This window comes from Tubulanus polymorphus, chromosome 1 (assembly GCF_964204645.1).
Source record: "Tubulanus polymorphus chromosome 1, tnTubPoly1.2, whole genome shotgun sequence".
In the NCBI taxonomy this organism is placed as follows: Eukaryota; Metazoa; Nemertea; class Palaeonemertea; order Tubulaniformes; family Tubulanidae; genus Tubulanus; species Tubulanus polymorphus.
Genome location: NC_134025.1, coordinates 11,922,764 through 11,947,539, shown reverse-complemented (window position 1 = coordinate 11,947,539; position 24,776 = coordinate 11,922,764). Strand labels below are relative to the sequence as shown.

The window sequence follows — 24,776 nt, the reverse complement described above, 5'->3', positions numbered from 1 at the left end:
GATAATCTTAAGGGTATTTTGTGATCGTTTGTGAATAGGAAATGGTCGATGACTTTTGAATATAATCAGTAACACAGCCGGCATTTCAGCATCCAGATTATTATTTTTTGTGGAGACCAATTCAATTTACATTGTTCAATTTAATTAGACTTTATTGTCATTATTGTAACTAAATACGTGCTCTTCTTGGTTATTACTCCTAAGGGTTCAAAGGAGGCTTTCATGCGCTGAATGATTGAAACAAGAGAGAAAAAACAGAGCGAAAAAACTCAGGAAAACGAAATGAGACCAGTAACGCCATCTATCAATAATAATAGTTGTGGTGGCGCGTCGTTCTAAATAGGCCTAAAAAGTTAAACAAGAAATATTAATCACTGTGAGTGATATAGGTACAGGTGTACTGGGTAGTGTCGTTCTTAACTTAATCTTGATCTAGGGTGGAAAATATCGTCGTATGGTCAGAGATTAATGGAGATATGGATGAAAATAAAGGTAGGATTAACAACCAAAAAAGGCCCACTACTCCAGGTCCAGCTGCTCCACACACCACCACCACCTACCTACACAAGAAATATGGTACACAATCCTATATGAAGAATTTGTGTCAGTTTAAGTTGAAGACTTCGTCAAGGGGGCTTGAGTCACAATGTGCTCCCGTTAAGTCTGCATAATCACATATCCGCCGGTATGGTTTATTATCGTTAATTTAGATCCAAACGTTATTGTTGAATGCGATTATGACACAGAGAAATTTAAGAAACTGGTAACAGGAGCAAGACAGCTCATTCATGACGGTCATCTCGAAGAAGCGGTGATTCTTTACCGAAAAGCTCAAAAACTACACGAAACTCCCAACCTTTTGAAGCGAATACAGAAACTAGAAGTAAGCCGATCGTTTTTTTTTTTTTAGAAATAGGTTTCGCTCGTCTATGAAACAGAGATGCTAGTTTTCCGGAAATATCCGGAATTCTGGAAATTTAGGATCGCCGATGTCAATTCCGGTAATTGGGTGAGAATTCCTCGCGGCGACCAGTAATGGCACTGACCGTAAAAGCGTTCGTTTGCTTGTACTCGTCGTCGCTTCTGTGTTATTTTATCTTGGTCTCTGTTTCCGAGGACGTTCTGATACAATGTATATATGTGTGCTTGTTGTGGTATCTGTGCGCGTGCGTAGGCTGAGCGCCACTGTTGTGACGCCATTTCCAACTAAAAGTTAATTATCTTTACGCGCCGTTGTACATCGTCCCGCTGACGGCCAACAATGTGAAGATGCATGTGGTAATAATTAAGATGATATCTAATAAATATCTTAATTATTACCACGTGTGTGCTATGTCCTGAGGCACGCAGCTTTGTAACTTTCTTTTTGCCTGCAGCTGTCAAGCGGGACGGTCTGCAAAATGAGCACGCACGGAAAGATTGTCAGTCGGGAGTCTGTCGATATAAAGGCAATTGACAGCGGTATAAAAAATGAATTTACCGGTAACTGGCACTGGCTAGAGTGTAAGGACAGTAACGGGGACTACATATCGAACTACATTCGTAAGTTAGACTTAGCTGGCGTGGCGTACTGCGTCGTTTGTAAAGACCAGGTCAAATACGGTAGTGGCGGGAAAAAAGATATTCTTCATCACCCGGATAGCGCGCAGCATAAGAAGGCAGCGAGGGATGTGAAGCACAACGAACGCCTGCCGTCTTATTTTCAGATACCCAGATCGCTCTAGAACGCATTTCCGGCGATGCAAAAACGCAAAAAGACCCCCGTTCTAAATTCCGGAATTTTGGTACTTTGGCCCTAGCATCTCTGATGAAATGATTTTTATGGATATTTTACTTTTTACTAGGATTATATCAGGGAGCATCATAATGATGGAGATGATGATGATGATGATGATGATGATGACGATGATAATGATATGGTTGAAGTTGGAAATGGTTTCTATCTGCATCGTAATATATTCGACAAACTTTACAAACATCAGAAGGAAAGTGTTCTCTGGTTCTGGAAATTGTACAAAAAAGGAAAAGGTGGCATCCTCGGCGATGATATGGGGTATGTTTAATCTCGCAACATTGGGCCAACTTCGGTTATGTGAGTTAGTCGACTATGGTCGAACTAAGTGCAACCGAATTTCAGTTGGTGGTCGAAACTATATTGTGGAAATAGTTCAGAAATTAAGCGCATTCGGTTATTAGTTCTGACCACTAATCGATTAGATACGTAAACCGAATTTGGCCCTGGTCGTTCATAGGAATGATTACAGGATCTTCAATCCATTGCATACGTATATGAAACCAGTTTTTCTATTCCCCCATACATACCGGGACGAGGTACATACTGTCAGATTTCAGTCACCTGTTTAATTCTTGACTGGTCAAGGTCTTATGGGACCTGACCTAGTGTACTGTGATGGTTGGCCATTTAAGCATGCTGTATTTAGACACCTTTAATTCTGAGAACTGTACTGTACTGCTGGAACTATTGATCATTCGTTTGTGCTGTATGAGAAAAATTTGTTCCAAACTGAATAAACTTTCATAATAGGAATGTAAATATCATCATTTGCTAAAGAGCATTCTAACAAACAAGATAGGTCATGTGCTTGCATGATAAATGAATCATCCCGATGATAAGCCCTTTCAATCTGTCGAATGTTTTCAATTTTCCATGCATGCTTCCTTATCGGCATCGTGTCTAGTAAGATCTAAAAACTAACGATAATTAATGAGCTACGATACATTTTTAAGTGCATTGTATTAATACAATGGAATATAATGAAACTAATGGTCAGGTGTATTTGTTATGCCTCCTAGTCTCGTGTCTTAATAAAGATTTTCATTCTTATAAGTAAACTGTAACAAAACGCTAAGTGACTAACATACTGAGTAAGTCTAAATAGATGATTGTGTTCATGATATTTAATTACTTCTCAATTATTATTCTTGTAGACTTGGAAAGACAATACAGGTTATATCATTTTTATCCGGGATGTTTGACGCTGACAGAATCAAATCAGTTTTGATAATTATGCCTGTGTCGCTAATACCCAACTGGGAAAAAGAACTCGAAAAATGGTAAGTTTTTTTAAAAGGCAAATTGTGATTGAGAACTACAGGAAAATGGAATACCCGGTATCAAAATTACAAGGGATTCCTGTGTTTGATATGGTATATGAAGAATAAGTGGACCATGGTTTAGGGGTCTGGCTATATACAGTCAGTGGAACCTCATACGACAAACTTTGGTTCATTGTATCCAGTATGGAATTATTCGAATTGTCGAAATTGGGATGAAATTTGAGGTTCATAAAAATGGATGAATTGTTATATCCAATATCATTATAACGAAGTTCCACTGTATCTGATCCACATTCCTCTCATTGATATTCATTTTACGCAATTCGAAATCTAGATCATGCTCAAACTTTTTTCAAGGGCCTCGGGTATTCCGGTTGAAATATTTCATGGAACCAGCAAGCGAGAGAGAGAACGAGCGTTATCAAAAATTGTAAAACGTAAAGGGGTGATGTTGTCGACGTACGGAATGATGGTATCCAATTGGGAAACAATCGCCAAGCCTGACGGACGCGAGTTTGTTTGGGTAAGACCGCCTGTCACTGTTCACTTGCTATTGTATATGATTTTATAATATAGGAAGCATTTACTTACTGTAATTTCTATTTCTGTTTCAGGATTATGTGATTTTGGATGAAGGCCATAAAATAAAGAACCCGACAAAGACGGCAAAAAGCATACACGGAATCCCTGCTAAATATCGTTACATTCTAACTGGAACACCGATACAAAATAATCTAAAGGTTCGATTATAAGTTCAAATACTAAACGCACATACATACTTAGCTTGTTTTAGCCTGCCCACTTGGCACTTATACAATCCCTTTTCATCCATCTTTAGAGAAAATCTAGATTTATTAGGGACTTTTCAATTTGTTATGATGTATGGTCTTGATATTTGGTTTGTGTATTTACATCTACATGCTTGCCAATCTATTTTGTACCATTCTTACCATCTGCTTGATATTTTCATATTTAGGAGCTGTGGGCACTATTCGACTGGGTACATGAAGGCAAATTATTGGGCACTGCTAAAACATTTAAAATGGAATTTGATACACCTATTTCAAGGGTAAGTACTTTCAATACAAATCATTAAAACATCAAGGGCCTGCCAAGGATTTTTGAAGGGCAGTTCTTTTCCAAAGAAGGCACTTATTCAGATAAGAATGGAGGTTCCTTCGGTGATGATCCTGATGAAAAAAAACAATGAAAGAAAAATCTTTTGCTGAATATCATGATATACATGTATCTTTAATTTCACTAAATTGTTGTACGGAGAAAACGAATGTTATTAATTGATTAAATTTGGGGTTGAAAATGTTAATCGTCTTGGAATAGGATTGATAGTACACAAAATGAGACAAATGGAATACTGATCATATCAGAGGGCAACAAATGGTACTAACAACGAAGTGGTCCAACGGAATGGACTGATTTAAGTAGACCCCGGGAAATTTTGCTGAGTTGAAGTGAGTCGCCTTCTCTAAAGTCGCGATCACACAAGCATTTTTGGCCCGTGCCAAATTTGGCCCAGAACAACTGTTCACACTGGTGCCAAATGGATCCATGCATATGTGGCCCAAACAAAAACGTCAGACCAAATTTTAGCATGGTACAAATGATTGCATTTGAATTGTAATTGGTTCGGGAAACGACTCACTTTCCTTTGAGAATTGTTTAGCATTGAGTGATTGGTTTGCCGGTGAGCGCGCTCTTATTAGACACGGGCCACTGGGCCAAATCGCGATCGCAACTTTAAAGGGGTTCGTCGACCATTGCAAACACCCTCCTTAGCACGCCTTTCATTTAAATTTACAAACTGTTACAATACCTTGATCCCCATCATTCATATTATTTATGTACGGTTACTACGTTAGTCTAGAGAAAAAGATGCAACAGCTGGTGAACGGAAATTGGGTATGGAGATCGCAGAGAGTTTGAAACAGATCATAGCTCCATATTTCCTGCGTCGCACGAAAGCGGATGTGACGAAGACTGAAAAACCGACTGGAGATGATGAGGAAGACGTTAATGAATCGGGGAATGCCTCCACTTCTATTTCGTAAGATGATCCAATTATTAGTTGGAAAAACTTTCTCTTAACTGTCCTCGCAGTCTGTAGTGTCATACATATTATTTTAATTATTTTTTGGATTTCAGAATGCCATCCCTCACACGGAAGAATGACTTTATAATTTGGCTCTTTTTATCATCTATTCAAGAGAAAATATACACTGATTTTTGTCAACTAGATTCAATAAAAGAGGTAGTTTTTTTGCATCGATCCAGAACGTTACTATTTGAATGAACAGAGGAAAGTCTGAATGTTTTTGAATACTTTGTGATACTCTAGCTATTGAACACAAGTAAATCACCTCTTGTTGCACTGACTGTGTTAAAGAAGATTTGTGATCATCCGAGATTGTTATCAACATTGTCTTGTAAACAGCTGGGTTTATACCATGATAGTAAGTAAGTAAATCTCCTTCCTCTGAATTTTTATTGTTTTGTCATTCTTCTTAGGGCCACATTTTGTCTCATGCTTAAGTTCATGCTACTACAAGCCACAGGGGCTCGTATTTGAAGTTTGGAGGTGAACTGTAGTTTAGGTCATCCAGTATCCATGGTACTATATATATAAAAAGAATATATATCTTTTTATATATATAGTACCAGGGATACTGGATGATCTAAACTACAGTTCACCCCCAAACTTCAAATACGAGCCCCTGTGCTACAAGCACTGGTCAGAGCGCTTAATTTGTCTCCTCACCTGAAATTCTTCAAAAAAAGCCCTTGAATCTTCTGACTTGGTCAGTTTGAATGTATGAATGTATCAAGGGTCAAATTGATATGAAAAATTGTGAAAATGGATTTCTGTTCTAAAAATTATGTAAAGATAATCGAAAAATCTTTGAAACTCATGACGAAATTGTATGAAAAATTGAAGAAGCATCAGTAGAAAAATATTTTGATCCCCTTTTTTATGCCATACACCGTGGTGAGCTGAGAATTTATGCATAAGCTAAGTCGAAGTTTGAAAAATCTGTCTTGATTGCGATTGCTGTAGTATCAACTTGTGTAATTGTATCTTGATGTGAAAAATGCGGAAAATCCTGGAATCTTGATGTGGAAGAAAGCCAATGATAAGGATGTGAAAATTCTATAATTCATTAATCTAACCCCTGATATTCTACTCGGACTGAGTTGAAAGATAGGTTACAAATAGGTTACACATCTGAAGGGGCTCTGAAAATATCCAAAGTACCGGTACAGCATTTGAAGACATGGCGCTGGTGGACTTGGTTTGGGCATCGCTGAAATTCTTCATCGTGGAAACTGTTTCTGATCATTGTTATGCATTATTTCCTGATTTAAAATGAAATGAATTTGGTCCAATATCTCGTAGTGATGAAAAAAATATTGACATGATGATCCACATGAACGATACACAGTTTAATGATCAGAGCAGATGCATGACCAATTTCCATCCGATTTCAGATTTAGAAGGGTACATTGTATTTTGCACAAGGGCACCTTTTACAGCTGCTGACCAATTAATAGGTGCTCTCGTGGCATACACTGGTCCCTACACTGAATGAAATGTTGTATAGACAGCATTCAAGATGTAACTGACAAATCTTTTTATAGAAATGATTTACAGAATGTGACAGATATTCAAAGGGGAACTTTTGGATCCGTGCCTGATGATATGTTGTGATTGCTACATGATGGAATTATTTCTAGGCTTGGAGATGCGGAAGATGACTCGGCGATGTCGAAAGAATGCGCGGCTAATCGCATTCGTGATATTCCATCGAATGTTTTATGGGAAGAGTCTGGTAAGATGGCGTTCGTGATGAATCTGATGGCCAGATTACGTGAAGAAGGCCATCGATGTTTGATTTTCTCGCAGTCGCGAAAGATGTTAGATATCATCGAGAAAATTCTGCGGGAACGAGTGAGTAAAAATTCTACAATCAGAAAACATTAGTGTTTATTGTGCCTCTTTGGCGCTTTTGATCCTAAAACCCCTTGTAGTGCGGTAATTTACCAATTAGCATGTTTACGCATCACAATATTCTTCTGGAAAAACTATTTTAGAACCACAAGATGTTACGGTTAGATGGAACTATAACCAGCACTGCTGAAAGACAACTCCTCGTCAAGAAATTCCAAGAGGATGCTACTTATAATGCATTTCTATTGACCACACAAGTAGGTGGCGTAGGATTGACTTTAACTGGAGCTGATCGAGTGATTATTGGTGAGTTTGCCTATTAGTGTATGATACGTTTATACTTTTTGCTCAATCGCCATCAAGCGCTATTAAATTTAATAGGACGTTTTGCACGAGTTGAAACTGGCTCTGCTGTGGACAATAGTCCTTAATTTATGTGCTGTGGTATTTTGATTGCAGTTGATCCCAGTTGGAACCCAGCTACTGACAACCAGGCAGTTGATCGCGCTTTCCGAATCGGGCAGAAGAAAAATGTCGTTATTTACAGACTCATTACCTGTGGCACAGTAGAAGAGAAAATATATCGACGTCAGATCTTCAAGGACTCAATTACGCGACAAACAACCGGCAACTCTAAAAACCCTTATCGGTGAGTGTAGGACTATATCAATGGTCTCCTTGATACTAGTTTTTACACCCGGGCATACTGTTATCACTTTGTATTTTTCACACTTCATATTTTTATTTTCGGGACTCAAATTCATTAATTCATAAACACATGGTTCATAGCGGTCATTGAAAGTCATGGAAAGTCATGAAATGGGAATAGGTCAATTCAAGGCCTTGAAAGTCATGGAATTGCCTCTAAAGTCATTGATTCATGGTCATGGTCATTGAGAGTGATCTACCTTACTGCGTGCATAGATTTCAAAGTGGTCAGTCACAGATAATCTATAGCTTAGGCATTATACATTATCAGATCTGATCATTGTATTGTTAGGTCTAGTTCTGACTAGTCTTAATTTATCTCAACTACAATGAAAACAATGATTCTGTCTGGTCAATGCAAATATATGGCAACACACTGTCTAATTTATATTCCAATTGAATGTAATTTGCTATAGGCAAAACGTTAAGTGTGATCTGCTTTTGTTCTTTTGACTCTACTGATGTTTCAATTGATTTTTCATTTGAAAACATTTGAGACAAATTTTCAAAAACTAGATCAGTCATTTGTTACCATCTGCAGGTCACAGTTACAAGTTCACTGTTAGAGCCCTTAAAATCTACTGATTGTACGAATGCCTGGAAAATGTAGATTTCAGGATTCTTGGCTTAAGCATGATGATTATAGCCTATGGATCGATAAATGTAATGATATAAGAGAAGCCAGGTGTAAAATATGCTATCGAAGTTTCAGTATTAGTAACATTGGGTCATTGAATTCGGCTTGAAAAGGTGCTTGAAAATCATGGAATGAGACTGGTCATGGAGACTATGAACCCTGTAAACAGTTTAAGATAACTTAGTGCAATTCTATGGATGGGTTACCCTAGTGACCGAAGGTAACTGATTCGATAAGGTCATAGGTCAAGGTTACCAGGAGCGGATTGTATTTCTGTTTTCTGGGCTCTTAATTTATAAATGGTATAATATTAACTTTTGTGGAATTTTATGGATGGGTTACCCTAGAGACTGTCAGTCACTGATTAGAGTTCGGGTCCTGTATGTCAAAGGTCAAGGTCACTGGAAGCTGTTTTATATTTTTCATTTCCGGGCTCTAACTCATAAATGGTTTAAGGTAACTCTCGGTTAAATTTGATGGATGAGTTATCCTAGAGACCGTGGGTAACTGATTAGATGTCGGGTCCTCTTGGTCAAAGGTTGTACATCAAGGTCACTGGAGGCTGTTTTGTATTTTGGATTTCGTGCCTTCATCAACAAGTTGACATACGCTCAGTTTGTATTTTACACTTTAGTGTTTCCCCTGATGTCGGGGCATCAGTCGTCTTCAGCGACATTCTAGTCTTTAGCTCCGCTGTGACCGAAGGTCAGCGGAGCTGATGGGTTAAGGGGATTATCGGTCGTCGTCTGTCCGTCCATCCGTCTGTCGGTCAACTTTTGCTTCAATTTACTACTAGTGCTACAGTTCTTTTCTGATCTTGATGAAACTTGGTATGTAGATACTATGGGCCAAGGGCTAAAACGTAATAGAGCCATTTCTCAATTTGATCTCTAGGGGGCGCTGTACGAGTGGCGCTTGTAAAATCTTCGAATCGCTACTTGTCCTACAATTATTGTCTGGTGTTGACAAAACTTTTTATGTACATACTACGGGCCAAGGGCTAAAAAGTTATAGAGCCGTTTTCCCAATTTGATCTCTAGGGGGCGTTGTACAGTTGGCGCTTGTAAAATCTTTAAATCGCTACTTGTCCTACAATTATAATCCGATCTTGATGGAACTTGGTTTTTAGATACTACAGGCCAAGGGACAAAATGTTATAGAGCCCTTTTCCCAATGTGACCTTTTTGTGTAGGTGGTCCTTGTAAAATCTTATCATAAAACAGCGGAGCTGTATCAGCCGATAGGCTGCTTGTTTTCTGCAGTCACGCTTAACTTAACACCAACACTTGATTCTGGGCAAAATGTTCACTGTTGAGAGCAGTTCAATATAGAGAAGGTTCACTTAGTTGACAATGAACTAGAAAATTTTGGCTAGTTCTGAGGAAGAAGGGTTCATTGCGGGAGGTGTTCACTGAAGAGAGGTGTTCGCTAAGGAAGGTGTTACGTATTGTTGATACATCATTTTACCCAACCCCCTATCATATGCAAAATGCACTGATTTTTTAGACAAATTTTTTGTGAATATTATTTATGAATCGCACCACAGCTCCCTTCCTACCGATTATAACCCATAAGCTAGTATACACTAGGAAAATGCTATGGTATCCAGGGTTTTTAGCCCTCTGGGTTTACCTGCTTCTGTTAAATTGTGTTTTTCTTTTTATTATATCAATCGCAAATGTATTTTCAGTTATTTCACTCGCACACAACTAAGAGAACTCTTTAGTCTTGACGATACAAAATTTTCCACCACTCAACAACAATTGGAAGAACTGCATAGAGACAGTCGTAAAACCGATCCAAGTTTAGATGAACATCTTGCCTTTTTATATTCTCTCGGTAAGTGACCATCAGCAGCTTAGGAAATGTTACAAATCAAAAAGATTTACATGAACACCCTCTGGAAACTGTGCATTGTTGCAGCCTTTCTTCAATAGTGCATGGTTACTAGGAGCAATTTCTCTAGAACGTGCAGCAGTTGTGCTCTTCCCGTTCACATCCCGTTTGATATATGTACTCCAAGATTTGCTAGATGTGTTATATTGATAATTATTGCAGTGAATGTACTGGTTCTCATTCTTCTACTGACTTCTACGACTGTCAATACATTTTACAGACCGGTTTTCAGTTGTTACTATGAATTATTTGACCAAGTAACATATTTTAGTGAAGGTGTCATCTACGCATTTATGCTACCTTTAACTTTGATTATAACATCAAATTCTGTTATAAAAGTTCAGTTATTCAGAGGTACAAAAATGGTTTCGTCTGATCAGAAAACTACAAAAAACGTACAACAATAATGCTTGTAATAGTTTTACTCGCATTTGATATGGTCACATTTCCAAACACTATTACTGCATTTTCTCGCCGGAACAGAGATTTTTTTATATGAAATTTTAGCGCAATACCATCTTTGTAACTTTGTGGTAAATTTTTACATATATCTTTTACTTGGACGAGAAATTCGTGAATATTTCTGTATGAAAATCCGCTGTAGATATTTAGACAATAACCATTGATTTCAAGTTGGATTCACTCATAAAACTTTTAAAACGTATTCGATCTTGATCTTATTATGATTTTCCCTTTTATCTATTACATCGATGTGATAACAGACTGCTGTAATCAGAGCTGGCATAGCAAGCATTGTTAGTGAATAGAGTCTCCACACCTGACCACTGCAAAATGGTCACTGACCCAAAGAACTGGGCTAGCATCCTATCCTGCGTGTCACCAGTTCGAATCTAGCTTTTTTGTCAAATTTTTGGCTTTTATGCTAAATTTCGCTATTTGAGATTAAAAAGAACTGCCCTTTAGAACTTCTGGCTTCTGGTTCCTGTGTGGCTGAAAAATGAAATGATACTATTTAGTGATGCTATTGAGTTGATTCTGTTAGGTTTCTGAAGGCTATTGAATGATTAAATTGTCAGGTTGTCAAACATTTTACCAAATGTACGTGGTTTCTCTGGACCCCTAGTTGATTCTTTGTAGATATGTTTGGTCTGAGCGATCATGACTTGATGTTTAGTACCCAAGATGAACATCATGAAATTGAGGAGACTGAGCAAAATGATTACGTCCAACATAGGGTAAATAGATGAATAATGTGGCATTGGTGTTTTGTTCATTTCAGCCCACTTGGCACTTTAAGATCCAGCGGGTTTTAGTGTTCACTTGCAGTCCATCCATCTGTAGATGGAATCCAGTTGTTTTGCTAGGTTGTTAAGTCTCTTTCATGGATTGTCTTGATAATCGGTTTATACATGTATACAATTCAATTAAATTCAAAATGTCTTAATCGCTCTGTAATAACTTTTACATTACCGGTATTGGTTTTGTAGCCTACTATAAAGAATTAAACATGAAAGTACATGTATACATCTACATCAGCATGGCTACTACGAGCCCATGAGCATGGCTACTACGACCTTTTTGTGCCAAAAAGGTCTTTTGAATATTATAATAGTCGTATGGTCTAGCATTCTACCAAGGAGGCATGCTGTCTATATACCCCTACTTTCGTTTCTGGCATCGATTTATCTCTTGTAGGTTAGGATGGCGCAGGAGATGTTGGCAAATGAAGCAAGTGCTGCTACTGGCAGCTACACACAGTTTGAACCCAGCACCCCTCGAGCAACAAGCTATGTCGATAGAACTCAAGTTACACAAGGTTCCCTTAAAATATATTGCATTTTAAAAGCGATTTCAATTCAGGAATTTAACTGCTTAATCCATAAATTCAAACCAGAACGACTGTGCTGACGTTTGAGGACTTTGCTATGTTTCAGATTATTCTGGGCTACCAATCACAGAACCAAACACTAGGATCACTGTCAGTGACGAATCCATGGTCGCTGATGAAAGTTCAGCAGATCTTAGCCAGACAATGGCAAACCTTACCCTTGAACAGGTAAAATGATAGCTAGACATTGATTGTTACAGTTCTTCCTTGATCAGTTTTGATTACTCTTAAAATTATATTTAGGATTCCCCGGTAATCAGTCACATGAATATGGTTAGAAGTTTCAACTCTGATGAAGACAAATCCAATTTTCCTAAAGCTGTTATCATTTCGGATGATGAAGCAGACATAAATCTCAAAAGTGAGGTTGATGAATCTACAGCCGCAAAACGAGATAGATCAAGAGATATTAGCGATTACCATCTTATAGAAGATGGCGAATCCGAGAGCAGTGAAGAGCCAAATGTTGATGAATCTATGATTCAAGAAATAAGTGATGATGATGCAGTAGTAGAGAAACGCATGAGTAGTGGATTGGAACTGAAAAGGGATGATATTAAAAGATATGATGTCCACGATAATAATTATGAATCAAAGATACAAAATGGTGATGATGATGAGATGTTTGACCGTACAGAATCTTATGAAAATGATGAATCAGAAATTGAAGATGTGGATGAAGCAAGTGCGCATGAAGCCAGTGATGGACAAGTAGATAATTTAGATATACAAGACATGGATGATACCAATGCGATTGATGAATCAGAAATAGAAGATGTCGATGAAGGAAGTGTGCGTGATTCCAGTGATGAACAAGTAGATGATTTCAATAATGAAGACATCGATGATACTGATGTGATTGATGAATCAGCAATAGAAGATGATGATGAAAGAAGTGTGCATGATTCCAGTGATGAACAAGTAGATGATTTCAATGTACAAGCTATCGATAATACTGATAAGAATGTGGAAGGCAAAAATGTTAGTGGTAATGAATCTGGATATGAAATTGTTGGAAAATTTGACGAAGTTGCTGATAATCAAATACCAGAAGAAGGTGAATTAGTTAGTGATGGCAATATTGATGAGGTTAGTTATCGAGGTGTAACTGACGACGAAGATGAGGATGAAAGGAATGAGAATCAGGAGTTAGAGAGTAAGGATGAGAATGAGGTGGAAGAATCATCTGGAGATAAATCTGACAGTCAAGATGAAGCTAAAGTTGCTGATGGTAAAATTCCAGAAGTACATGAATTAGATAGTGATAGGGATATTGAGGTTAATCATCGAGATGAAACTGATGACGAAGATGAGGATGAAATGGGTGAAAAGCAAGAGGAAAAGAGTGAGGAGGAAGAATCATCTGAGGATGAATCTGACAGTCAAGATGAATCTCATGGTGAGAATCTTAACTGAAATACATTCAGCATGATTGTGCTATGGGATCATTCATTAATTACGTACGCATAAAATTTGACTTTTTCAACCCCCCTCTCCCCCTGTACGCAAAATCGGCCATTTTTCATATACATTAAGCATTACAGTACACAATTGCACTTAACCCTCCCCCTCCCCTAATGCGTACGTAATAAATGAATGACCCCTATTGCAGCTATGACTGATAATAAATTTGCTTGTGTACCAAAGTAACTTAAGAAAAATAGTTCCACTATCTATCTATATTCAAAATTCTTTTCTGAATTTTCTTTCAGAAGAAAAGACATTTTGGAGGCAGAAAAAACTAGAATATAAACGGAAAGGAAGGTATGAGGACACGAGTACAGTCAAACCTGTTTAAATGGATCACTTCTATTCAGATTTTGATCTATAGTACTTTGTCTTATTGCACAATTTTCTCAATCAATGGGAAGCAGCAACACCAGTTAGCCCTCTCTAGATGGCGTAGCATGCTCTCAGTCATATGTTTATCAAACTTAGTTAATTATCGATGAACTGTGATTTTAGGCTACCGAATCCTCACATGGACCCATCGAATATACCTTGAATTCATTTTCATTTTTTTTTTCCTAATGTATGTGGGCATACTGTATTCTCTTCGTCATCAGTCTGCCCATTTGTCCACAGAGGTTACCGTGCCATGGCACCTTAACCCTTTGAAAGATTTTCCTGAAATTCATCAATTGTGTTGTACTAGATGAGGTTATCAACTGATTAGGTTTCGGGTCCTGTAGGTTCAAGGTCAGCATAGGAAGCCATTTCGTAATTTTCGTTTCAGGGCCCGTTAACTCAAACGGCGTAAGATAACATGGTGAAATTCTATGGATGGGTTATCTTAGAGACTGGGTTACTGATTCGATTTCGGGTCCTGTAGGTTGAAGGTCAAAGTCACAGGAAGCCATTTTGTAAATTTCATTTCCAGGCACTAACATGCCTAGTAAAACAAAGAATTTAATGAGAAACTTAAGTTCCTTCGTTTTCACTGACAAAAAACTCCTCATCCACTGCAACTCAATTTTAATCATGTCTGTCTCCAACCATGTGGACCTTATGGTCCCTTCCTTAAACTCATGATCAAGCTATTAGGCCTATAATAACAGACCTGTTATGAGCTGATTTCCGATTTTCAGGGGCAGATCCAGGGACCACTGTCAAAGGTAGCACAACTTAAAAAAAGGGCATTTTGAAACAAAAAGGGCATTCTGGAATATCCAAGCAATTTAAGTCCTGACACGAAGTGCTTTCTAGCAAATTAACTGCATTGAGTAGTTTCCAGGCAATAAAGACAAAATCTTGAGTTTTTGGTTTTAAAATCATCTACCTCGTTTTGTAAAAATGTGCCCTTTTCTACTTTGGGTATGAAATAAAAAAATGAATAAAAGGCAAAAGATTTTTGCGACGGAGCACGTGCCAACGGTGCTACCGTCTGAATCCGCGCCCGATTTTATTGCAGTTTACAAAATGACATTGCCAATTTGGTGAAACGAGGTGTCATTCTATTTTAGCTTTAATTAAGATATACTTTGTTTTAACATGTTTTTCTTTTTTTTTGTAGAGAATTGTACAAGCAAGGTGATGTTAAAGGTTCTTTGGATTGTGTGATGAAAGCATGGAATATTGACAAAAGTGACAAAAAACTGAAACAATTAATCAAAGTGCTTAAGGAAGTGTTGTAACATTTAAAAAATAAGTGTTTCGAGATATATTGTATATACATGTTGAAGTGCTCCGTAATCATCAAACCAATTAGGTTTATTGTTGAAACCTCTCATCATTAATCAATGAGCAGCAGCTTTTCTAGCTCTGTGCTTCTACATCTAGTAATTTTTTGTTTAATTGTACTGTAACTATCATGGTCTTCCTGTAGGGATAAAATTTATGTGAAAAATATGAAAGAAGAATCCATTAGTTGAATTTCTGGGAAAACTATTTGAAATTTTTGAAAGTTTTGTTTAGTTAAAAAATGGTTTGTTGACCTTATTTTACTTATGCATTCAGGTTGTATTTCTCTTCGTAAATTTACTTAGTTAGATTTAAGTGTAGTTCTAGGTACCCGGTACGAAAATGTTCATACATGTATTTTGGAAAAAAATCGATGTGAAAAAATGTGATAAATCGAGAATTTTTGCAATGAATCAAGTAAAAAAGACTAGGTGAAAAAGTAAAGATTTCGCTATTCACCTATCTCACTCTAGTTCGCAACTGAATTGTTGGTGCTAAGCTTTTATTATCAGGATTATATTACACCAATAGTAGCATAGTTTGTGAGGATTTCCTATTGTGACTCTGAACCATGGATGGGTTCCTTTGAGTCATATTTCATCCCTGATAGTCATATTGGACAATATCTAGTCAGATATCTGGGACTTTAAATCATTGTGCTGAAGAACGTAATTTGTAAGAAACTGTGCATATGTTTTTTTTTTTGTATAAAATACAAGTGTACTGTATTTAAATGTTACATCTTCCTTTAATTCTAATGAATTTTGTCGTGGTTCATTCCCAACAAACTCGAGAATAATATCATTTAGTGTACCAGGGTAGGCTTGGGATTTGAAAGCCTTCTACCCAATTGACTCGACAATTCAGAGGCTGGGTAGGCTACAAATCTGGGTAGGTATGTGTGATGTTGAAATATGGAAAATCAAATAGGAGACTTGGGAGTTATTGATGAAGCTACACCACTTTCAATTCCCAAATGAGGAATAGGTTTAATAACGATTTCTTATTGCATGACGGATGTAGATTGTTCTTTTCGGACTGAGAGTAGGTCCCCAGTGCCAAGTCTAAGTAAATATCAGTGCCAAGGACGGATTGGGAGGTTGACTGGTCTGCATTCGTCGAAATTCGAATGTGCATCCAAAATAGTCTGAAATATTTTTTGCACAGAAAATCTTAATAAGACAAAAAATGAATCAAAATGGGCCATGTAGACAGTGGTCCCTGTTGTCCAACAACAGATGAGCGGGCAGATGAGTGTCCTAACTAACGTTACCTAATAGGAAATTAATATTAGGAAAAACATTAACGAAAATACTATCCATTGATTCTAAAACGATCTCCTAAAACTTTTTTTAGAGCCAGTGGAACGCTGAAGCGTTAAGTTTTTTTTTCTTTTTATGGGGCACTAGAACTTAGATACAAACTGCAGTATTATATTTGGGGTTCGAACGTGATTGATTTAGAAATCAAGATGGCGGCGACCGTGAAAATCGTGTCTGGGATATTTTCCTTCATAAAATGCGCTCGAGCAACACAATCGGCTAAATATCTTCTACAACCACAGTTTTTGAATATAAGTCATTATTCCACGGTAGGTATAGTCTATTTTTTCTATTCTTGTCCCTCATTTTTAGGATATTTCGAACAATTTCTGTAACACAATAAATTGGAATAATAACACTTACAACTACTATACAACTCAACATTAAAACAAACAATAACAACACACACCCACCCATTTAACCAACCAACCTCGAATTTGTCGCGATTCTACTGCGTTTCAAGCGTCTTTCCACTCCACACCATAACAGTCTGCCACAAAGTACACAAGTTTGTACCGTCTGCGTCTTTCTGCACTCGGAGTTTGCTAGAACCTAGTTAGTTACCTAATCGTTGGTGGTAAGCTTTTTATAATCGGATGGGCTTATACCAACGTTAGGGATGACAAGGACCAAAACACGGTTGAAAAAAGTAACACTTCAAAAATATACTTTCTATTCACTTCAGTCCACAATTAATGGCTTAATTCACAAACTAACACAGGTACCTTTCGAAATAATCCAATTTTATGTATGTTTCGAGTGATTAATCAACATTATTTTGAGAAATTAATTAATTTCTCCACAAATTTCGCCATTGGCCGCCATTTCTCTGTATTGCACATGTGGCATGATAAGACAAGGGGACCTACAAGGATTTATATAAAACTTCCAAGACGAAACGACAATTTTTATTTTTGATGGTTTTCCAACTTTTATTTCAAGTCTTCGTGTTTTCCATAATAAATAATGAAATAATAAATTTCTGGTAAAAGAAAGATGTGAATAAGTGTTGATTTTTTAATTTTTTTAAATTTCGTCGTTTCGCTTTGTTAGTTTGTGCTGTTGTCCTGGCCTCAGTCCACAGGTGCCAGCACCTCCAGTAATTTTCAAAATGGCAGCTGTTGACTGGACGGAAATTTACTCTCACTTTACGGCCGATTTGCACATGGATTAAGATCGTCAGGTGAGGTGTTATAGGTATCAGACAAACTACGAATCTGTTGTGCGTCGATTACAACAAAAATGAGACAGATATCTTAAGAGACAATGAAATGCCAGGCAAATTACTCGTCAGTCAAATTGGCTGACGAAGATTTCATACAAAAATGACCTTCCCATTCCTGACTGTGGTTTGTGAAAATATCCGATCGTGAAACTAAACCACAGTCAGGTTACTGACTAGCTAGAACCCAGCGACTAGCGAGTCATCACGTGTGTAAATACAAGATACAACCTCAACTCGGCCCCAGATCAATCAAAATGAATCAAAATTGAATAATTTTTGGAACACTCATGTCAGGGGAAATGAATTTTCTAAAATGAATACTGATAGTGAGCACTCGGAATTTAGCAATAGTGATGACGGGTTCAAGAACATTTTAACCATGTACAAACTGGACAACTTTGTCTCAGATAAACTTCTATCATGCTCAAACTGGAGCAATTCGCTTTGTGAAAAATGTTCCCTTTCAAACTCAAAATTGTCTGTAGGATTATGAAAATGAGACGAGAATCCAACAGATGGAGTCCATTTTTAGCTTGAAATCCATGCAAGAAATATTCTTTCAGACTAATTTAAGAAATCCACAATTCGAATTTTAGTATATGAAATAATTTATCGGTTTTTATCAGGTGGAATGACCAGAAAACAGAAGTAACTTAGCATATAAACTTACAGGACATAAACAAAAGCGATGTGTCAGAATAAATGTAAACAGAACAAGCGACAAATGAAATCAACCAGGGGTACCCTAGAAACCACAAAATTCTATGGACAGTTAAGCCTGGCGCACACGGGCGACAGTTTCGAGCAATTCTCGAGCAACCGCCTGAATTGCTCGGCGTCGAACGAAAAAATCGCTCGTCTGCGGCAAGGGGCGACAGCGATTGCTCGTTGTCGAAAGGAATAGCTCCGTGTCGCCCAATATCAAACATGTTTGATATTGGGCGACGGAAAATTGCTTGTCGCCAAGAAATTGCTCAGCGATCACTCGGGAGTTGCCCGTGTGCTACCACTGGAGACACCAAGCGACAAGCGACTCATTAACTAGCCAATGAGAGAGCGAACAATTATCATGTGATTTAACCAAATATGGCACCAGTCGAGGCTGTAGCGTGGCCATCTTGACAAGTCACATGATACAGATGTTTGCGAGGAAAGATAATCGCTTGTCCGTCTCCAGTGGTAGCACACGGGCGACACCAAGCGATCGATTGCTCAACGGTTGCTAGCAAATCGGTCGCAGCAACAGGTGACGTAAAAATTGCCTCGTGTGCGCCAGGCTTTAGGATGAATAAAAATTATGTAACTAAGTGGAAATTCTAAAATTCGAATTGTGGGACTTCTTCAAATAATCTACAGTATACACGGATTAGTTTGTTTCATTCGGCTACTATTCTTTCAGACATTCAAACTGCTTTTAAGAATCACAAGTGATAAACTTCGAAGAGAAATCCATTCCATTTCAAACAGGATTTTAGGCCTGTAGAGAAAAACTCCATGTATTTAGGTTTATTTTCAATTATAAGATTAGAAGAGAAAAAGGAGTTCGTGATTCAAACAGATGATGAAAAATCATTAGATAATGAAGCATCAATCAGATCAGAAATTGAAAGGACTATTGCAGATAGACATTCACATCACATAGTACAAAAACCTTACCAAGATTGAGGCAGGTCAATGCAGAATGATTTTTGACAGGGAGTCACTGTGGTAGAGTCTTATGATGTCATCAGCAGGTTCCAGTTCCTGCAAGGAAGGATGTGTAATAAAAGGGTTTAGGCCTATTGTCCTTATTGCTCTGCGTGAAAGGGGGACTTAACTTGGTGTGTACAAGATACATATTTTGGACATATGTATGGAAACCTGTATTGAATTTAGAGGTTGAATGATCATTTCAACTAGTCCGTGATGGTTTACAGCTTAAAAACTAGATTTAAGTAATTTACTGTGACTAGTGGCCATATTTGATCATTTAGAATTCATTGTACTCATTCTACAGGGTCCTGTATTTCAAGTAGAATATTTTTTTCATCGAGTGTATCATGGTAGGTCTATTGCTGAAGAACCCTATCAATTTTTGTGTCATTCATTTCTTATAGGGCGTTAATCATATGAACGCTGTGGCTCCTGCTGATAACGATGGTGTAGATGAATTGTATAAACGTATATTTGTGGAAATTAAGTCATTTGAACCGGCCGTCATGGACAGCTATCAAAAATTTGTAACAATGGTAGCCAAGGAACTGGACATCAAAACCCCGATAGTGTGAGTAGTATAGACATATTCATTTGTATACATCAGTTGGTTGTATCTTTGGTTTGAATATTTAGAGAAACGGAGGGGATATTCACAATATATTTGTAACCCACACTTGCCAGATGAGGTAGGGTCCTCCAAATCTAAATTCCTAAATCCCCGATACCGACAACAAAATACAAAAAGCAAACATCAAAATAGAATATACAATATATATACAGCTTATTATTAATAAAGAAAATATCCAAATTATCAAATCATCAGATAGAGAAAAATAAGATCAAATTACTCAATTATATACTTTGAATTACCAAAATAAATCAATAACTTCAAATCTTAGAATTTAACCAATTAGAAAAAATTAAAATCCACCATATGACGAATCTCTTGATCTACCTTCCTAGCCGCTGAAGAAATAGTTTGAAATTGATGACTCCAAATTTAGCTCCATTTGACGCAAAACGCACATGGACGCAGAACACAGAGACACTGTCAGTTAGTCAGTTTTTATAAAAGACTAAACAAATTCACACTTTGAAAAATACCGCTCCGAAAGTACGCAAAATTACCACCACTCCCACAATTCCAAGCCGAGAAGTCCATTTCAAATAAAAGGTCCAATCTCGCTAACAGTAATTGTTCACGAACAAAACGATCCAGTTTAGAGAATTGAAAGAAACATTAATTAGCAATCATCCGCTATCTCCAGTCGCACTTGATCCGTTCCAATACGAAAAAATTGTATACCATAGGTCTGGTAACTACTGACGGGTAACCGTACATTTATCAAAAATCCGCAGATAAGCGATCCGATAGTGATTAAATTAAAATACGCTGGGTGTTAAGTCAACCCCCAGGAAAATGTCGTTCCAAACGATACAGATCGCTATCGATATAAATCACCTTCCGATGAACGTTTCTACTCGAATCTGATATTGGTACGAAAATACATCCACAATTCGATCAACCGTAACCATTCGATCAGATTGAGACGAGAAGATACACAATATCCGTGTAAGATGATAACGAGAGAAACCCCACAATGAATTCAGCCAAAACGAGAAACTTGAGTAGAAGAGTATATATATTTGCGCAACGTTTCGGCTAAAGACTATTAGCCATCATCAGTAGGCCTATGTCATGGTAAAAAACAAATGTGTGATGAGAAACAAGGCATCTTTTTGGCCTTAGACGAAAATTATGGAAAGGGATTCCAGAAGGTCTTTAGCTAAGATCCTTCTCCCTCAAAATCTCTAAAGCAAGTCCTCTTGTACCCCAGTTCTGTTGCACCCATGCACTCCTACAGGGATCCCCTGCAGGATGTCACATGACTAACCACAAAATAAAAAGTAAAACCTAACTTGAGATGTCTCAGCAGCGAAAAATTATTCAAAATTATGGTATAAATTATAATTAGAATTTTAAAAAGATTCCCATGAAATAACTCAAAAGACTTAACTCGAAAATTAAATGTAACGATCAAATAATTCCAATTCACTGCTGATCACTCAAGTTTACCCCTGTACAGCCCACGTAAAGGTTTGAATTTTCTAGGAAAGTGTCAAATGAAAAAAGATGGATCACTGAGTCCTGCAAGTATTTCCTCTTCAGTGAAAGGATAGTTCACCGGAACTTCAGTGCAAACTGCGGTTGCAGACCTGCTCTATGACACCCTGACTGTGTGACACCATATATAATGATAAACATAGTAACTACTGGTTACATATTGGATTTATGTTACTCCTGAATTGGTTTTAAGATCAATTGAAACAACAATGGACAATTTAGATTCTTTTGAGAATTTCAACTTTATTTACGTAATCAGTTTCCTTATATTCAATCAACAGAGAGTGAAAAAGTTTATAGAACATCTTTCTGGGGCCAGAAGTTTCACTATGTGGTTTACCGATAACCGAAGTTAGGATCGTATTCCACATTTCTTTAAAAATTTAACTCTATATGAGTCAAAAACATTGAAAATGACGGAGTGACTATGAACTGTAGAAATCGGTCCTGGTTAATTCTTGCTCTTGACTTAGTTCATCCTCCCTCCGCGGGGATTCTAACCTGATGGCGTCGCTATACTCGGCCAGACGCGCTAGAATCCTGCCACACTAGAACGGGTGCGCACTAGCTTGGAACCAATCAGATCGCTTGTTCTAGAATCACTGTTGCAAATTTCACTGAAAAACTGTAAATGGGAAGAAAAACCCAGGCTAAAATGCAACAGGATTTCTGATTGGCTAATAATGACATCATCTAAGCTGGCAGTGCATGGCTTGTGTGGCAAGGTTTCATACCTTATGAATCCTTAGTATCGGGCCATCAGGTTCGAATCCCTGTCAGGCGAGGATGACGTTACTTGTAAATTTGCACTTTTGTTGAAAAAATTCTATCTATTTACAGGCATCTTCCTGATAAGAAATATACACTGGAACGCAGAACGTTGTTGAGGTCTGTTCATATTCACAAAAAACATAGGAGACAATACGAAATTCGTACACACTATAAAACTTTTGAAGTAAGTCGAGACTTAGAATAATACCTTATTAAGATTGAAAATACAAATGTTAAACACAAAAATTTAGTCACCAAGAATTAAGCCGCGATCACACAAGCATTTTTGGCGCGGGCCTAAGCACGAGACAAATGATTGCGTTTGAATTGCAACTGGTACCGGAAATGACTCACTTCGCTTTGTTTAAGCATTGTTTAGTATCGAGTGATTTGTTTGCGTTTGAACGCGCTCTTTCATTAGGCATGGGCCAAATTTGGCTGAAGCCTGATCCGTGCCAATTTTACCCGGGCCAAATCGTCTACGTGTGATCGCGGCTTTAGAATTAAAATATTATTTTTCTCATGATCGGATGGCAGTCGGGTGGGTGGAATAATCAGGCTTAAAAAAGGGAAAATGATAAGAGAGCAGGTGTTTGGAATTTCTTTTATGGCAAAGGAATTGCTATGAAGGATAATAAGCAATTTTCTTTCGGTAGAAACGTAGACCTTCATAAATTTTTCAACTGAAAAATATGTTATGACAACTAAATTTGAATTTCAGTTCAGCCACCTGACAGGCTCTACAGCGGATACCTTGTTGGAATACATACAACGAAACCTGCCTGAAGGAGTAGCGATGAAAGTAACCAAGGTCTGCGAAATATTTCTTGCTTATATTTTCGTTGTTGTGAACTTCCCAGCTGTCAGACCCATGAATTTATCCTTGCCTGCTTTATCATTCTAAAAGTTCATTAGCCAGAAAATTTAAACTACAACGCATTAGGTGGAAAGATGATGATAAATGTTGTTAGTCAACAAACAAAAAGTTGTGATTTCAATTTGATGAACTCTGAATCATTTCTTGTTGGATATAATAGTGTGGGGCTTAACTTAATAGTTAACGCGAATGAGTTTTTATTCAACTGGCAGTCTTTGCTTACGCAATTCTCCCAATTTCTGAATGTCAAGACCTACTTTCAGGACCTCACCCCAGATATTTTCAGAACAACTTTTGCAGTTCGACCTAACCACCATTGTGTGGTGATGTAGGTGGTTGATAGTGATCGTACGAGTTAACGATTTAACCTCTTAACATATACCTGAGCCTGAGACTATCAGCACAAGATTGAATGCTCTGTTAAGTTTATGGTATGCCATAGTGGAACCACCCTCAATAAGGTTCAGAATACACGCCCTATGGTTGAAGTTGTCTGATTATTGCAGTATCTATGAAATTTTTTTGAACATTTTTTCATTGTTTATGACAATATTTATTGGTAACCAGCGATGTTACTGCTAGGTTGCGTAGCAACCATTCAAGAGAAAGCAATAACCTTACATTAGGGTTGAAAGGTTAGGAGCGTCACATTGTAATTTATTATGAGATCAGTTACAGTATTCATTTCTTTCTCAAAGTATAAATCAGATTCAATTGTTGCTGGCTGTGGAAGTTTTTACAATGAAGATGATTAGCTGCTTGAAATCTAAAATCTGCCAATTATTTCAGCCTAATCGATGATGTTATCGTTGGGTGTAAACCAAAAGGCTTTGTGGATTGTGAAATATTAGCATAAGTACTGCTGGGTATCTGGAAAATATTATAGATTCATATGTTTTTCAAGACACAGACCTATTTGTATTACGCGGTAATTTCAATGTATTAATTCATTTCAGCATAAAATTGAGCGTCTTCCAACACGTTTTCAAAAAGACAATAACAAAGCCATTCAGGAATCAACCAGCTGCTGATGATATTGTGGAATACACTTTTGTGCTAAGAACTAGTTCCCCGATGTGTTGGCTCTGTGTCAGACATGAAGCTCTACGAATTAACAGACACAGTCAACATATTTGATTGTGAAATTAGTGATGAAATGAATAGTGAATAGAGGTATATTGCAGTATATCTGTTGAGGACAAACCGTGTTTGATTTACTTAAGGGCGTATTTGTTTCGAGCACTGTTCAGAATTTCTTGAGGATGTTAGTGTTGACGCTGTTTACTAGGTGACTGAAAAATGTTCAAATTGTCGATCAATAATCGGAATAAATCATTTTCTTATTACGTATTTTGTTTTGATGATCTTGTGACAGTAGACTCCCTACTCATTACTGGTACAACCTGTAAACCGCTTAATCCTGTAGTGCCTTCAGTCCACAGATATGGACCA

At 37.5% G+C, this 24,776-nt stretch overlaps 2 protein-coding genes and 1 long non-coding RNA gene across 4 annotated transcripts; 2 read left to right on the top strand and 1 right to left on the bottom strand.

Moving 5' to 3' along the window:
* Positions 1-328: 328 nt before the first annotated feature.
* Positions 329-15,992, top strand: LOC141902618 (DNA excision repair protein ERCC-6-like). 2 transcript variants are annotated; one of them, XM_074790449.1, is made up of 20 exons: positions 329-492; positions 711-883; positions 1,845-2,053; positions 2,950-3,075; positions 3,436-3,601; positions 3,693-3,818; positions 4,055-4,147; positions 4,956-5,140; positions 5,239-5,344; positions 5,432-5,550; positions 6,826-7,039; positions 7,183-7,345; positions 7,499-7,688; positions 10,075-10,223; positions 11,379-11,476; positions 11,937-12,057; positions 12,176-12,297; positions 12,373-13,528; positions 13,845-13,893; positions 15,143-15,992. In XM_074790449.1, exons 1-20 carry the CDS (start codon positions 477-479, stop codon positions 15,261-15,263), a joined length of 3,702 nt encoding a protein of 1,233 aa, XP_074646550.1. In that variant the 5' UTR covers positions 329-476; the 3' UTR covers positions 15,264-15,992. The 2 variants fall into 2 exon arrangements, with proteins under 2 accessions (XP_074646550.1, XP_074646544.1); XM_074790443.1 differs by having other exon boundaries at positions 13,842-13,893.
* LOC141902634 (uncharacterized) lies at positions 11,194-14,168 on the bottom strand. The gene is made up of 3 exons (XR_012618906.1): positions 14,130-14,168; positions 11,335-11,447; positions 11,194-11,231 (listed from the first exon to the last, which is right to left on the bottom strand). It is a non-coding gene; the product is annotated as an uncharacterized LOC141902634 (long non-coding RNA).
* Positions 15,993-16,786: 794 nt separating the features above from the next.
* On the top strand, positions 16,787-24,647 carry LOC141907705 (small ribosomal subunit protein uS10m-like). The gene is made up of 5 exons (XM_074797446.1): positions 16,787-16,900; positions 19,953-20,119; positions 22,517-22,631; positions 23,169-23,258; positions 24,281-24,647. Exons 2-5 carry the CDS (start codon positions 19,965-19,967, stop codon positions 24,353-24,355), a joined length of 435 nt encoding a protein of 144 aa, XP_074653547.1. The 5' UTR covers positions 16,787-16,900; positions 19,953-19,964; the 3' UTR covers positions 24,356-24,647.
* The last annotated feature ends 129 nt before the right edge of the window (positions 24,648-24,776 follow it).